Below are 15,098 nucleotides of genomic sequence, written 5' to 3'. Positions count from 1 at the left end.
AAACGGAAAAGAATTTTTGCGCCAAAAAAGTCCGCGCCAAGAATGACGCAATAAAATGAAGCATTTTCAGCCCCCGCGAGCCTAACAGCCCACAGGGAAAAAAAACATAATTTATGCTTACCTGATAAATTCCTTTCTTCTGTTGTGTGATCAGCCCACGGGTCATCATTACTTCTGGGATATTATCTGCTCCCCTACAGGAAGTGCAAGAGGATTCACCCAGCAGAGTTGCTATATAGCTCCTCCCCTCTACGTCACCTCCAGTCATTCGACCAAAGACCAACGAGAAAGGAGAAACCAAGGGTGTAGTGGTGACTGAATTATAATTTAAAAAATATGTACCTGCCTTAAAAAACAGGGCGGGCCGTGGACTGATCACACAACAGAAGAAAGGAATTTATCAGGTAAGCATAAATTATGTTTTCTTCTGTTATGTGTGATCAGTCCACGGGTCATCATTACTTCTGGGATACCAATACCAAAGCAAAAGTACACGGATGACGGGAGGGATAGGCAGGCTCATTATACAGAAGGAACCACTGCCTGAAGAACCTTTCTCCCAAAAATAGCCTCCGAAGAAGCAAAAGTGTCAAATTTGTAAAATTTGGAAAAAGTATGAAGCGAAGACCAAGTTGCAGCCTTGCAAATCTGTTCAACAGAGGCCTCATTCTTAAAGGCCCAAGTGGAAGCCACAGCTCTAGTGGAATGAGCTGTAATTCTTTCAGGAGGCTGCTGTCCAGCAGTCTCATAGGCTAAACGTATTATGCTACGAAGCCAAAAAGAGAGAGAGGTAGCAGAAGCTTTTTGACCTCTCCTCTGTCCAGAATAAACGACAAACAGGGAAGAAGTTTGGCGAAAATCTTTAGTTGCCTGCAAGTAGAACTTGAGGGCACGAACTACATCCAGATTGTGTAGAAGACGTTCCTTCTTTGAAGAAGGATTTGGACACAAGGATGGAACAACAATCTCTTGATTGATATTCCTGTTAGTAACTACCTTAGGTAAGAACCCAGGTTTAGTACGTAGAACTACCTTGTCTGAGTGAAAGATCAGATAAGGAGAATCACAATGTAGGGCTGATAACTCAGAGACTCTTCGAGCCGAGGAAATAGCCATTAAAAATAGAACTTTCCAAGATAACAATTTTATATCAATGGAATGAAGGGGTTCAAACGGAACACCCTGTAAAACGTTAAGAACTAAGTTTAAACTCCATGGCGGAGCAACAGTTTTAAACACAGGCTTGATCCTAGTTAAAGCCTGACAAAAGGCCTGGATGTCTGAATTTTCTGACAGACGCCTGTGTAACAAGATGGACAGAGCTGAGATCTGTCCCTTTAATGAGCTAGCCGATAAACCCTTTTCTAAACCTTCTTGTAGAAAAGACAATATCCTAGGAATCCTAACCTTACTCCAGGAGTAATCTTTGGATTCACACCAGTATAGGTATTTACGCCATATTTTATGGTAAATCTTTCTGGTAACAGGCTTCCTAGCCTGTATCAGGGTATCAATAACCGACTCAGAAAAACCACGTTTTGATAAAATCAAGCGTTCAATTTCCAAGCAGTCAGCTTCAGAGAAGTTAGACTTTGATGTTTGAATGGACCCTGAATCAGAAGGTCCTGTCTTAGAGGTAGAGACCAAGGCGGACAGGATGACATGTCCACTAGATCTGCATACCAAGTCCTGCGCGGCCATGCAGGCGCTATTAGAATCACTGATGCTCTCTCCTGTTTGATTTTGGCAATCAATCGAGGAAGCAGTGGGAAGGGTGGAAACACATAAGCCATCCTGAAGTTCCAAGGTGCTGTCAAAGCATCTATCAGAACCGCTCCCGGATCCCTGGATCTGGATCCGTAGCGAGGAAGTTTGGCGTTCTGGCGAGACGCCATGAGATCTATCTCTGGTTTGCCCCAACGTTGAAGTATTTGGGCAAAGACCTCCGGATGAAGTTCCCACTCCCCCGGATGAAGAGTCTGGCGACTCAAGAAATCCGCCTCCCAGTTCTCCACTCCCGGGATGTGGATTGCTGACAGGTGGCAAGAGTGAGACTCTGCCCAGCGAATTATCTTTGATACTTCTATCATTGCTAGGGAGCTTCTTGTCCCTCCTTGATGGTTGATGTAAGCTACAGTCGTGATGTTGTCCGACTGAAACCTGATGAACCCCCGAGTCTTTAACTGGGGCCAAGCTAGAAGGGCATTGAGAACTGCTCTCAATTCCAGAATGTTTATTGGCAGGAGACTTTCCTCCTGACTCCATTGTCCCTGAGCCTTCAGAGAATTCCAGACAGCGCCCCAACCTAGAAGGCTGGCGTCTGTTGTTACAATTGTCCAGTCCGGCCTGCTGAACGGCATCCCCCTGGACAGATGTGGCCGAGAAAGCCACCATAGAAGAGAGTTTCTGGTCTCTTGATCCAGATTCAGAGTGGGGGACAAATCTGAGTAATCCCCATTCCACTGACTCAGCATGCACAATTGCAGCGGTCTGAGATGTAGGCGTGCAAAGGGAACTATGTCCATTGCTGCTACCATTAAGCCGATCACCTCCATGCATTGAGCTACTGACGGGAGTTGAATGGAATGAAGGACACGGCATGCATTTAGAAGCTTTGTTAATCTGTCTTCTGTCAGATAAATCTTCATTTCTACAGAATCTATAAGAGTCCCCAAGAATGGAACTCTTGTGAGAGGAAAGAGAGAACTCTTCTTTTCGTTCACTTTCCATCCATGCGACCTTAGAAATGCCAGAACTAACTCTGTATGAGACTTGGCAGTTTGAAAGCTTGAAGCTTGTATCAGAATGTCGTCTAGGTACGGAGCTACCGAAATTCCTCGCGGTCTTAGTACCGCCAGAAGGGCACCCAGAACCTTTGTAAAGATTCTTGGAGCCGTAGCCAATCCGAATGGAAGGGCTACAAACTGGTAATGCCTGTTTAAGAAGGCAAACCTTAGATACCGGTAATGATCTTTGTGAATCGGTATGTGAAGGTAAGCATCCTTTAAATCCACTGTGGTCATGTACTGACCCTCTTGGATCATGGGTAAGATTGTCCGAATAGTTTCCATTTTGAACGATGGAACTCTTAGGAATTTGTTTAGGATCTTTAAATCCAAGATTGGCCTGAAAGTTCCCTCTTTTTTGGGAACCACAAACAGGTTTGAGTAAAACCCTTGTCCTTGTTCCGACCGCGGAACCGGATGGATCACTCCCATTAATAATAGATCTTGTACACAGCGTAGAAACGCGTCCTTTATTTGGTTTGTTGACAACCTTGACAGATGAAATCTCCCTCTTGGGGGAGAGAATTTGAAGTCTAGAAGGTATCCCTGAGATATGATCTCTAGCGCCCAGGGATCCTGGACATCTCTTGCCCAAGCCTGGGCGAAGAGAGAGAGTCTGCCCCCCACTAGATCCGGTCCCGGATCGGGGGCCCTCGGTTCATGCTGTCTTTGGGGCAGCAGCAGGTTTACTGGCCTGCTTGCCCTTGTTCCAGGACTGGTTAGGCTTCCAGCCTTGTCTGTAACGAGCAACAGCTCCTCCCTGTTTTGGTGCAGTGGAAGTTGGCGCTGCTCCTGCTTTGAAATTCCGAAAGGGACGAAAATTAGACTGTCTAGCCTTAGCTTTGGCTTTGTCTTGAGGTAGAGCGTGGCCCTTACCTCCTGTAATGTCAGCAATAATTTCTTTCAAACCGGGCCCAAATAAAGTTTGCCCCTTGAAAGGTATATTAAGTAATTTGGACTTAGAAGTTACATCAGCCGACCAGGATTTTAGCCACAGCGCCCTGCGTGCCTGAATGGCGAATCCTGAATTCTTAGCCGTAAGTTTGGTTAAATGTACTACGGCCTCCGAAATGAATGAATTAGCTAGTTTAAGGACTCTAAGCCTGTCCGTAATGTCGTCCAGCGTAGCTGAACTAAGGTTCTCTTCCAGAGACTCAATCCAAAATGCTGCCGCAGCCGTGATCGGCGCGATGCATGCAAGGGGTTGTAATATAAAACCTTGTTGAACAAACATTTTCTTAAGGTAACCCTCTAATTTTTTATCCATAGGATCTGAAAAAGCACAGCTATCCTCCACCGGAATAGTGGTACGCTTAGCTAAAGTAGAAACTGCTCCCTCCACCTTAGGGACCGTTTGCCATAAGTCCCGTGTGGTGGCGTCTATTGGAAACATCTTTCTAAATATTGGAGGGGGTGAGAACGGCACACCGGGTCTATCCCACTCCTTAGTAACAATTTCAGTTAATCTCTTAGGTATAGGAAAAACGTCAGTACTCGCCGGTACCGCAAAGTATTTATCCAACCTACACATTTTCTCTGGTATTGCAACAGCGTTACAATCGTTGAGAGCTGCTAAGACCTCCCCTAGTAATACACGGAGGTTTTCCAATTTAAATTTAAAATTTGAAATATCTGAATCCAATCTGTTTGGATCAGAACCGTCACCTACAGAATGAAGCTCTCCGTCCTCATGCTCTGCAAGCTGTGACGCAGTATCAGACATGGCCCTAGAATTATCAGCGCACTCTGTTCTCACCCCAGAGTGATCACGCTTGCCTCTTAGTTCTGGTAATTTAGCCAAAACTTCAGTCATAACAGTAGCCATATCTTGTAATGTTATCTGTAATGGCTGCCCAGATGTACTAGGCGCCATAATATCACGCACCTCCCGGGCGGGAGATGCAGGTACTGACACGTGAGGCGAGTTAGTCGGCATAACTCTCCCCTCGCTGTTTGGTGAAATTTGTTCAATTTGTACAGATTGGCTTTTATTTAAGGTAGCATCAATACAGTTAGTACATAAATTTCTATTGGGCTCCACCTTGGCATTGGAACAAATGACACAGGTATCTTCCTCTGAATCAGACATGTTTAACACACTAGCAATAAACATGCAACTCGGTTACAATTTTATTTAATAAAAACGTACTGTGCCTCAAGAAGCACTAAACGATTAAATGACAGTTGAAATAATGAACTGAAAAACAGTTATAGCATCACTCTTAACAAACAACACAACTTTTTAGCAAAGGTTTGTTCCCATTAGTAAAATAACACTAATTAAATTTTAAACATAAAAATTACAGAGCAACGTTTTAAATCACAGTCACTATATAAGTCTCACAGCTCTGCTGAGAGAATCTACCTCCCTTCAAAGAAGTTTGAAGACCCCTGAGTTCTGTTAGAGATGAACCGGATCATGCAGAAAAACTGACTGGAAATTTTTGATGCGTAGCAAAGAGCGCCAAAAACGGCCCCTCCCTCTCACACACAGCAGTGAGAGAGAAACGAAACTGTCATAATTAACACAAGCAAACTGCCAAGTGGAAAAATAATGCCCAAATACTTATTCACTCAGTACCTCATTAATGCAAACGATTCTACATTCCAGCAAAAACGTTTAACATGAAAAATACCTAATAAAAGGTTTAATGTACTTTTACAGAGTAATTCCGGTGAAATACCATCCCCAGAATACTAAAGTGTAGAGTATACATACATGTTCATTATAACGGTATGGCAGGATTTTTTCATCAATTCCATTCAGAAAATAAAAACTGCTACATACCTCAATGCAGATTCAACTGCCCGCTGTCCCCTGATCTGAAGTTTTTACCTCCCTCAGATGGCCGAGAAACAGCAATATGATCTTAACTACTCCGGTTAAAATCATAAGAAAAACTCTGGTAGATTCTTCTTCAAACTCTGCCAGAGAGGTAATAACACGCTCCGGTGCTATTGTAAAATAACAAACTTTTGATTGAAGTTCTAAAAACTAAGTATAATCACCATAGTCCTCTCACACCTCCTATCTAGTCTTTGGGTGCAAGAGAATGACTGGAGGTGACGTAGAGGGGAGGAGCTATATAGCAACTCTGCTGGGTGAATCCTCTTGCACTTCCTGTAGGGGAGCAGATAATATCCCAGAAGTAATGATGACCCGTGGACTGATCACACATAACAGAAGAAAGTCAAATTTTTGAGGTAAGAAAAAATATGATAATTTAAAGCATAATCCCAAATATGAAACTGACTGTCTGGAAATAAGGAAAGTTGAACATTCTGAGTCAAGGCAAATAAATGTTTGAATACATATATTTAGAACTTTATAAATAAAGTGCCCAACCATAGCTTAGAGTGTCACAGAAAATAAGACTTACTTACCCCAGGACACTCATCTACATGTTTGTAGAAAGCCAAACCAGTACTGAAACGAGAATCAGTAGAGGAAATGGTAAATATAAGAGTATATCGTCGATCTGAAAAGGGAGGTAAGAGATGAATCTCTACGACCGATAACAGAGAACCTTATGAAATAGATCCCGTAGAAGGAGATCACTGCATTCAATAGGCAATACTCTCTTCACATCCCTCTGACATTCACTGCACGCTGAGAGGAAAACCGGGCTCCAACTTGCTGCGGAGCGCATATCAACGTAGAATCTAGCACAAACTTACTTCACCACCTCCCTTGGAGGCAAAGTTTGTAAAACTGATTTGTGGGTGTGGTGAGGGGTGTATTTATAGGCATTTTAAGGTTTGGGAAACTTTGCCCCTCCTGGTAGGAATGTATATCCCATACGTCACTAGCTCATGGACTCTTGTTAATTACATGAAAGAAATCTACTCTCAAACTAACTTTGTTTTTTATAGAAACTAAACCTTTACACTTATTTTTAAAAATTTTAAACAACAGATATAATTGTAAAAATACATCTAGATTCTAAGGCTAATCTTTGCTTTGCTAATCCCTTTAACCTTCTCTGACAATTTAATAATACAATATATTAATGTATGGATAAGTTTCATTTCAGAATGTTCATGGTTTTTAATGCCTGATTAGGAACTTAACCCCTTAATGACCACATCACTTTTCCATTTTCTGTCCGTTTGGGACCAAGGCTATTTTTACATTTTTGCGGTGTTTGTGTTTAGCTGTAATTTTCCTCTTACTCATTTACTGCACCCACACATATTATATACCGTTTTTCTTGCCATTAAATAGACTTTCAAAATATACCATTATTTTCATCATATCTTATAATTTACTATAAAAAATATTATAAAATATGAGGAAAAAATGGAAAAAAACACACTTTTTCTAACTTTGACCCCCAAAATCTGTTACACATCTACAACCACCAAAAAACACCCATGCTAAATAGTTTCTAAATTTTGTCCTGAGTTTAGAAATACCCAATGTTTACATGTTCTTTGCTTTTTTTGCAAGTTATAGGGCCATAAATACAAGTAGCACTTTGCCATTTCCAAACCACTTTTTTTCAAAATTAGTGCTAGTTACATTGGGACACTAATATCTTTCAGGAATCTCTGAATATCCATTGACATGTATATATTTTCTTTTAGAAGACATCCCAAAGTATTGATCTAGGCCCATTTTGGTATATTTCATGCCACCATTTCACCGCCGAATGCGATCAAATAAAAATTTTTTTTTACTTTTTCACAATTTTTTTCACAAACTTTAGGTTTCTCACTGAAATTATTTACAAACAACTCATGAAATTATGGAATAAATGGTTGTAAATGCTTCTCTGGGATCCCCTTTGTTCATAAATAGCAGACATATATGGCTTTGGCTTTGCTTTTTGGTAATTAGAAGGCTGCTAAATGCCACTGCGCACCACACGTGTATTATGCCCAGCAGTGAATGGGTTAATTGTAGGGAGCTTCTAGGGTTAATTTTAGCTCTAGTGTAGTGTAGTAGACAACCCCAAGTATTGATCTAGGCCCATTTTGGTATATTTCATGCCACCATTTCACCGCCAAAAGCAATCAAATAAAAAAAAATTGTTCACTTTTTCAAACTTTAGGTTTTTCACTAAAATTATTTACAAACAGCTTGTGCAATTATGGCACAAATGGTTTTAAATGCTTCTCTGGGATCCCCTTTGTCCCCCCGGTCGTCCCCGCCCCCGATCCCGCCCCCCTCCGCATCACAAAGGCCATCGATGGCCGCCACCCACCTCCCACACCGGCTCCCACCCACCAACGAACGTAGCCGTTAATGTCCGGTGCAGAGAGGGCCACAGAGTGGCTCTCTCTGCACCGGATGGCTAAAAATGGTTATTGCAGGATGCCTCGATATCGAGGCGTCACTGCAATAACCGGAAAGCAGCTGGAAGCGAGCAGGATCGCTTCCAGCTGCTTTCCACACGAGGACGTGCAGGGTACGTCCTCAGGCGTTAACTGCCTTTTTTTTGAGGACGTACCCTGCACGTCCTCGGTCATTAAGGGGTTAAACTCGGACATTAATGTAAGTTTATTTTTGCCATTGAAAAATATGTATGTATGTTTAAATATAATTTAGAGGGAACTCATTTCTTGGTTTATGTCCCTTTAAGTAAATGGATGCCAATAGACAAAAAAAAAAAAAAAGCTAATGCACATGCTGGGTAATAATGAAGTCTCCTGCTGCTCTGTCAAGTTTACAAGGCTGCATGATGCTATATATATAGTAGCAAATTCAGTAAAGCTGAATGGTATAAATTCAGACAAAGGATAATGTCAAAGGTTGAGTTGTTCACCCGCTTAAAGCGTCTTAAAGCTGTGAAAAGCATGGTTTAATAGCAAAGCAGCTATATGACATTAAAAAGCCGCAGCTAATTGCAGTGAATTGAATTGACGCTTCTATGTTCAAATACCCTCTGCTTTTCTTTCACTGAATGAGGCACAAATCAATAGGCATTGCTAAACTGTGACAAAATTCTACTTAAAATAATGTTCTAAGATAAAACATGAGGCTTTGTTCTCTGGGATATATTGTAAGAAACAAATTACGCACAAACCTTTCTGAGAGAAACTGAAGTGTATGAAGCAGCTCACAGATATTCTTCAGTTGCCTGTAAACTATTGGAGGATTCCGTATAATATAAAACAGAAAAGGTACAACGGACAACTGAAAAAATACTTTTTAATCGTGGATATTCATAAAAGTAATACAAAATAGAAGGACGGTCTCTAGGCAGTTATAATGGGATTGATCAAAAACAAGCTTTTTGCTAGCAACGTTATTAAACTCTCATGAATCGTACTGAATAAGCATAGAGAGGTCATTTAAACAATAGATATCATTGTCATGTCTTTTGTGGCTAATTCAAAAATAAATATAACAAAAATATGTGCTTATAACTGTGCCTATTGCAGATTTCTGCTGGTGTTCCAGAGGCCGATGACAACTGTGAGGGGGATGGAACCACAAGGCGAAAGGGAGCTTGGATCTGACATTGGCGCATGGGGGACTGTGCACTTACCCTACAACAAACGCCAGATTTCTTAAGTGTTATAAACATTTCTGTTGCTAAGAGCTAATGTGTAGCTCATCGATTTTAGTGACCAGATCATATTCAGGCTGATGCTATTTAGTGGCAGCTTGCTACTTGCAAACACTAAGAAATTAGTGGCACCTGAAAGCTTATTATAGCAGATAGCTGTTAATAGGTAAGACAAAACAATGGCAGGTTTCACTCAAATTTTGGGACTGGACTATACATTTAAAAAAATTACTATCCTATATTATAAAAGGCCATGTATGTTTGTCCGATGCAGTAATGTGCAGTAGAGACTGCAGCGCGAGTCAAACATAAGTGGCCATAAGGAAAGATCAGTCAGTGAGTATCAGACAGCAGAGAGGGGTGGGGGGTGGGGCACGAGCGGGTGGGATCACTGCACTACATTAAAAAAAAAAAGTTGAGAGCGGCAGGGAAAGATCCAAGTGGATGGGGATTTTGGCCGGTGTACACGGGCTTTAGGACTTGTTTAAAATGATTGGTCATAATGCTTTAGATGTCTCCAGTAATTTATAGATATGATTAATAAGCATGACGTGAAGTTTGCAAATAATGTATAAAAAAATAAGAGGCATTCTGCTGGTTTTATACAGAGATATCCTTTCATCTACAACAAAGATTGAGAATTTTTAATACATTCTTTTTTTTATGTTTGAAGGGAAATGGGCCACAAACAGTAGCCTTCCATTCATTCAGCTTGCAGGTTAAATGATGCCTTTAGCAATGAAAACAAAATCACAAAGTATTTCAAAATTCACACCTTTAAATATGACACATGCCCGCCTGTTAGAAAATATAAAAGCATACTAGTAATTTGTTATAACAAATACATAAATACAGCAAAAAAAAAAAAAACCTTCACTGGCTCATTTTTTAATGAGAACAATCTCATCTGAAAATAGAACGTTAAAATAACACAATAAACAAACAAACAGGTTTTTCTACTCTTTCTGCTGTCCCATACCCTATCACTGGGTGTCCCAGCCTGACCTCCTTAACACTGCTAAACTGGGAGCTTTTAAGTAAGTTTTTAAAAGGTTTTATACTGGATTTTTGACCAGTAGCTGTGCATATTCTTCTTTATAGTAGTGTCTATTGCTGTACACTGTCCCTTTAACCCAAATAGATGTGTATGTATATATACAGTGGATATAAAAAGTCTACACACCCCTGTTAAAATGTCAGGTTTCTGTGATGTAAAAAAAATGAGACAAAGATAAATCATTTCAGAATGTTTTCCACCTTTAATGTGACCTATAAACTGTACAACTCAATTGCAAAACAAACTAAAATCTTTTAGGTAGAGGGAAGTAGTGTCCTATTCTATACCTACTACCCATGCACAATTTTAAAAAATGCAAATTGGACACTAAATAGTTTGATTTCATGTGCCTGCTGCCTTAGATTGAACCTGCCGTGGTTTACACAACTTTGCATCATGTGAGATGGAGATAAATGCTGTCTAAACACAGGCAAGTGGATAGCAAATTTATATATTTGTAATAATTGTATTAAAAAGGACATAATTTGTTATGGTTTAAATAAAAAAAAAAAAAAAAATGACTGCATAATAAGGTGTTTCACAATATACATATACAAATAAATTGGCTAGTAGGTTAGGAGCTGACATTTTGAGCCCTGATTACACTAATATATATATATATATATATATATATATATATATATATATATATATATATATATATATATATATATATATATATATATATATATATATATATATATATATATATATACATATACATATATACATACATACATACATACACAAAATCCCCTCAATTCCATAGGCAGAATTATTTTTTAAAAGGAAAGAATTCATTTTTCTCTAGCAACAGTGCACACTTTTTAAAGAAACATTCTAATGCAAAAAATGACATGCTTCCCTATCATAGTATATCATTTTTGCACTACTGAACCTAGCTAAATATGTGTATAACAAATAAGTTAAGTTCTGCTTCCAGCGTACATGAGACGGACTGTCAGCCAATTAGCTGTGGCAGCTGCCATCCAGCACTATACAGCCAACTTGCATATAGTTGCTAAAAAGGTTTAAGTTTTAGCGCACTTACCTGTGTTACTGGAATATACAGGGGTTCTCGCGTATTCAGTAATGTCAGGTTTCCAGACTGATGTAGACGCCCTTCTGGTTTTAGCAGAGGAGCCTCTTTTGCAGAAGATTTCCTTCCGCTCTCTTGTCCACTCTCTTTTAGCTCTTCTGTGTCACTATGACACTCAAAGAACTCGTCTTCACTATCACTCCATGAATCCCAGGACTTTCCAACTTCATACTTGCTTTTATCTGATTCTCCTGAATCTCTTGTTTTATTTACAGAAGAGTCCCAAGAGCGGTCTGCAACACCCCCCTTTTTACCTTCATCTCTTGACTTTTTTCTCTCGATGCAGCAGTTTAACATCTAAAAGAAAAAAGAAAAATAGACATTTTTATTTATTGTGTAACTTTTGGATGCTGAATTGATCTTGGAGAGGAAAACTCACAGTATTTAAAAAGGGACAATAAATTACAGTATTCATTTAAAAAACTTCTGGCGATTTTCTTAATTAAACAACATTTTGTTTGTGTGAGTTGTCCTTATCAGCCAACGAGCAATTGAGTATAGGTTGTGCACTGATAGCCCTTTTTTGGTTTAAATAATGTAAATAACTGAAATGCATTACTTTTAAATACAAGGAATATTTGTATATGGAATATTTGTAAATTTGCATATGTAAAATGGAACAGCTTGGAGAGGGGATGGAACCAAGTGTAAACAACAATATTTTGTGTTATTTAGTCAATATTGATATGTCACAATACAGCTTATACATAACCTAAAGGTAGTTTTATATCATTTGTAATACTTTATATACATAGTACCATCATATTTTTTCTCTGTTGCCTCCCCTTCTAAGTAAGGGGTTTAATGTGATCAATGATGTGGAACCTTAATTGGCTCACATTATAAACTGCTATTAAAAAATGTTCTCAGTCCAAGAAATAGCAGCACCTTATTTCATAACATTTATTTTATTGCAAGAGACAAAATTGCAACGTTTCGGGGGGTCAGCCCCTTAATCATGCATATGTACATCACATCCTGTATGTCTTAAATAGCCAGTTTTCTCATCCCCTTACCGGGAAAAAAATCAATAAAAGAGGGTATTATACTACATGTATTATTACATTTGAAATACGCTATATATATGATTAAATGCCTATGTGGGCGTGGCTACGTTGGCGAGACCACAAGGATGGTTAGAGAAAGGATAGTAGAACACAAAAGTAACACTAGACGCAAAGTATTAACATCCCCAGTTGTTCGCCATTTTTTAGAAGCAGGACATACAATTAGCCAGTTGCGTTTTCAAATTATTGACCACATTGAGAGACCCCGGCGGGGCGGGGATAGGAAACTAAGACTTAAACAAAAAGAAACTTTTTGGATCTTTAAATTAGATACATTGTCACCAAATGGTATGAATAAAGAGATTGATGGGTCAGTATTTTATTAAAATAGATCCACTATATTCTGCTTTAATGATGTATAATAGGTTAGATGGTGTGACATGCTTGCACCTTCTGATGGGTTGTGTAGATAATACATTGTATTTGATTAATATATAAGAATTGCAAAGCTGCTCCAACATGTTACTTTATCTTTGTATTTTTATTTTTTTATTGATATGTAATGAATAGAAATAGCTACTAGGTGGTAGCATACTTAGGTGTGCACAGGTAAATGGGTGTGTCCTTAGGGCTAATCTGTTGGCTATTTAAGAGATACAGGATGTGATGTACATTTGCATGATTAAGGGGCTGACTCCCAGAAACGTTGCAATTTTGTTTCTTGCAATAAAATAAATGTTATGAAATAAGGTTGCTATTTCTTGGACTGATATTATTACTAAGGAGCTGGCCAGTGGCTCCTATTAGCTTGCACCTTTCTGATTACTGTTGGATGCCGGACCTATCGAGTATTTGATTAAAAAATGTTCTGCCATTACACTAAGATCTTACAGATATGGGACTTGACACCCGCAATATGCAAGAAAATATATCATCTTAATACAGCAAATTGCTGGAGATGCAGTTCACCAACAGGACATATGGCTCATATATGGTGGCAATGACCTAAAATTTCCGACATTTGGGCCCAGATAGCACGCGAAGTAAGCAAAATTTTAGAAACCAGTATTCCACTTGACCCATGTCTATGTTTTTTTAGTAAAACCCCAAAAATTTAATATACCACAAAAAAGCTATTCAATATCTTAAGCAAGTTTTAAAATAATGATAGAAAGAAATTAGAAATCCGATAAAATACCCACTATAACACAATGGCACCAAGAAATTCATCACGCACTTTCATTAGAGGAGTTTCACTTCATGAAAATTAAAAAAAATGATATATACGCACAGATGCAATCACTTTTGGAATCATATATAACATCCATATAAACTATACAATTTTTCTCTTTTTCCTACCTAAGACACTACCGAACATTTCACCAATGAGGTCACACCCAAGTAGCACTTCTTTTTTTATACTTAACCATCTCATGATATGTGTAGATAGATAAGTTATATCCTCTAGCCATACAAATCATTAAAAATCGCTGCTATACAAAAATGTTCTTGTTTCCCCCCCATGTTCCTATGTTTTCCCTCAACTATATGTAAAATGTCATTATCTTTACGGTAATTTCCATTTGAAATCTGTATGACTTTGGCTTTCAATAAAATATATTTAAAAAAATAAATAAAAAAAATAATGTTCTGCCAGATTTTATTTTTTTTGTACGAATATTGGACTTGTGTTCTATAATCCTATCCCGCACAGGTCTAATTGTTTCCCCCACATAGCTCCAGCCACATGGGCATTTGATCATATAGACATCAAAGCCTATATTGCAGGTAAACGACCCATTGATTGTAAATCTTTTCCCTGTCCTAGGGTGAAAAAAGTATTTCCCTTTAGTCATATTGTTGCAATTAGAGCAGCCTAGACAGGGATAATACCCATGGCTCTTTCCTGCAATATAGGTCTGAGTCATCTTTTTTTGAGAACCAATATCAGCCCTAATCAACTTATCCCTCAAATTTTGTGATCTCTTATATGCAGGCATAGGAAAAGTTTGGAACTCTTTTACTCTAGGGTAACATGCAGGGGTCAAGTCCAGCAGCATTGCTTCAGTAAACACTGTTGCCGGTGGTGGGAGGAGCTGGAGCACAGTCTGGTTAGAGGGATAGTGAGATCCTCTAGTAATGAGCAGTAACACTTCCTATAATACACTAAATGTAAGATTGTCAGCAGTCCTACTGTGTGATTACCCCACACTGTGTGGAACACATAGTGCGTACATTTTTGTGTGGCTTGCTCTGGGGTTATTTAGCTCCCCTCAGCAGAAATAGGACTATTGCACCCTAAGTGGGTGAGACTCTGGGAAAGAGGAGGAGTCTGGAGTTGCTGTCAGATACGGATGTCTCATCCCGCCCTGGAAAGGAAGGAGAGGGAAGGAAGAAGGGTGTGAGGAACAGAATCTAAGCTGGCAATGCAACATGCGAGTTAAAAACAAAGTATGGAAATCCTGGATCTTGACATTAAACAACAGGCATTCATGTGTGTCTATGAAACTGTAACTGAGAAACACATTGCGTGATACTTTGTGTCCATTGAATAAAACACTTATCTATGCTAACTTGAACACTATTTTAATTCTTGGAGCTTTGTTGCTGTGGATTACTGGGTGGGACCCGGTT

At 39.1% G+C, this 15,098-nt stretch overlaps 1 protein-coding gene across 1 annotated transcript in view; it reads right to left on the bottom strand.

The window, feature by feature from the left end:
* RAB3GAP1 (RAB3 GTPase activating protein catalytic subunit 1) overlaps positions 1–15,098 on the bottom strand; it is a 259,144-nt gene that overhangs the window by 95,184 nt on the left and 148,862 nt on the right. The window contains exon 17 of the mRNA XM_053698235.1: positions 11,410–11,754. Coding sequence (XP_053554210.1) covers positions 11,410–11,754 — 345 coding nt within the window. The remainder of the gene's footprint in view (positions 1–11,409; positions 11,755–15,098) is intronic.

This window comes from Bombina bombina, chromosome 1, assembly GCF_027579735.1.
Source record: "Bombina bombina isolate aBomBom1 chromosome 1, aBomBom1.pri, whole genome shotgun sequence".
Taxonomy (NCBI): domain Eukaryota; kingdom Metazoa; phylum Chordata; class Amphibia; order Anura; family Bombinatoridae; genus Bombina; species Bombina bombina.
Note: the sequence above shows the minus strand (reverse complement) of the source record. Positions and strands in the feature narration are given on the sequence as shown.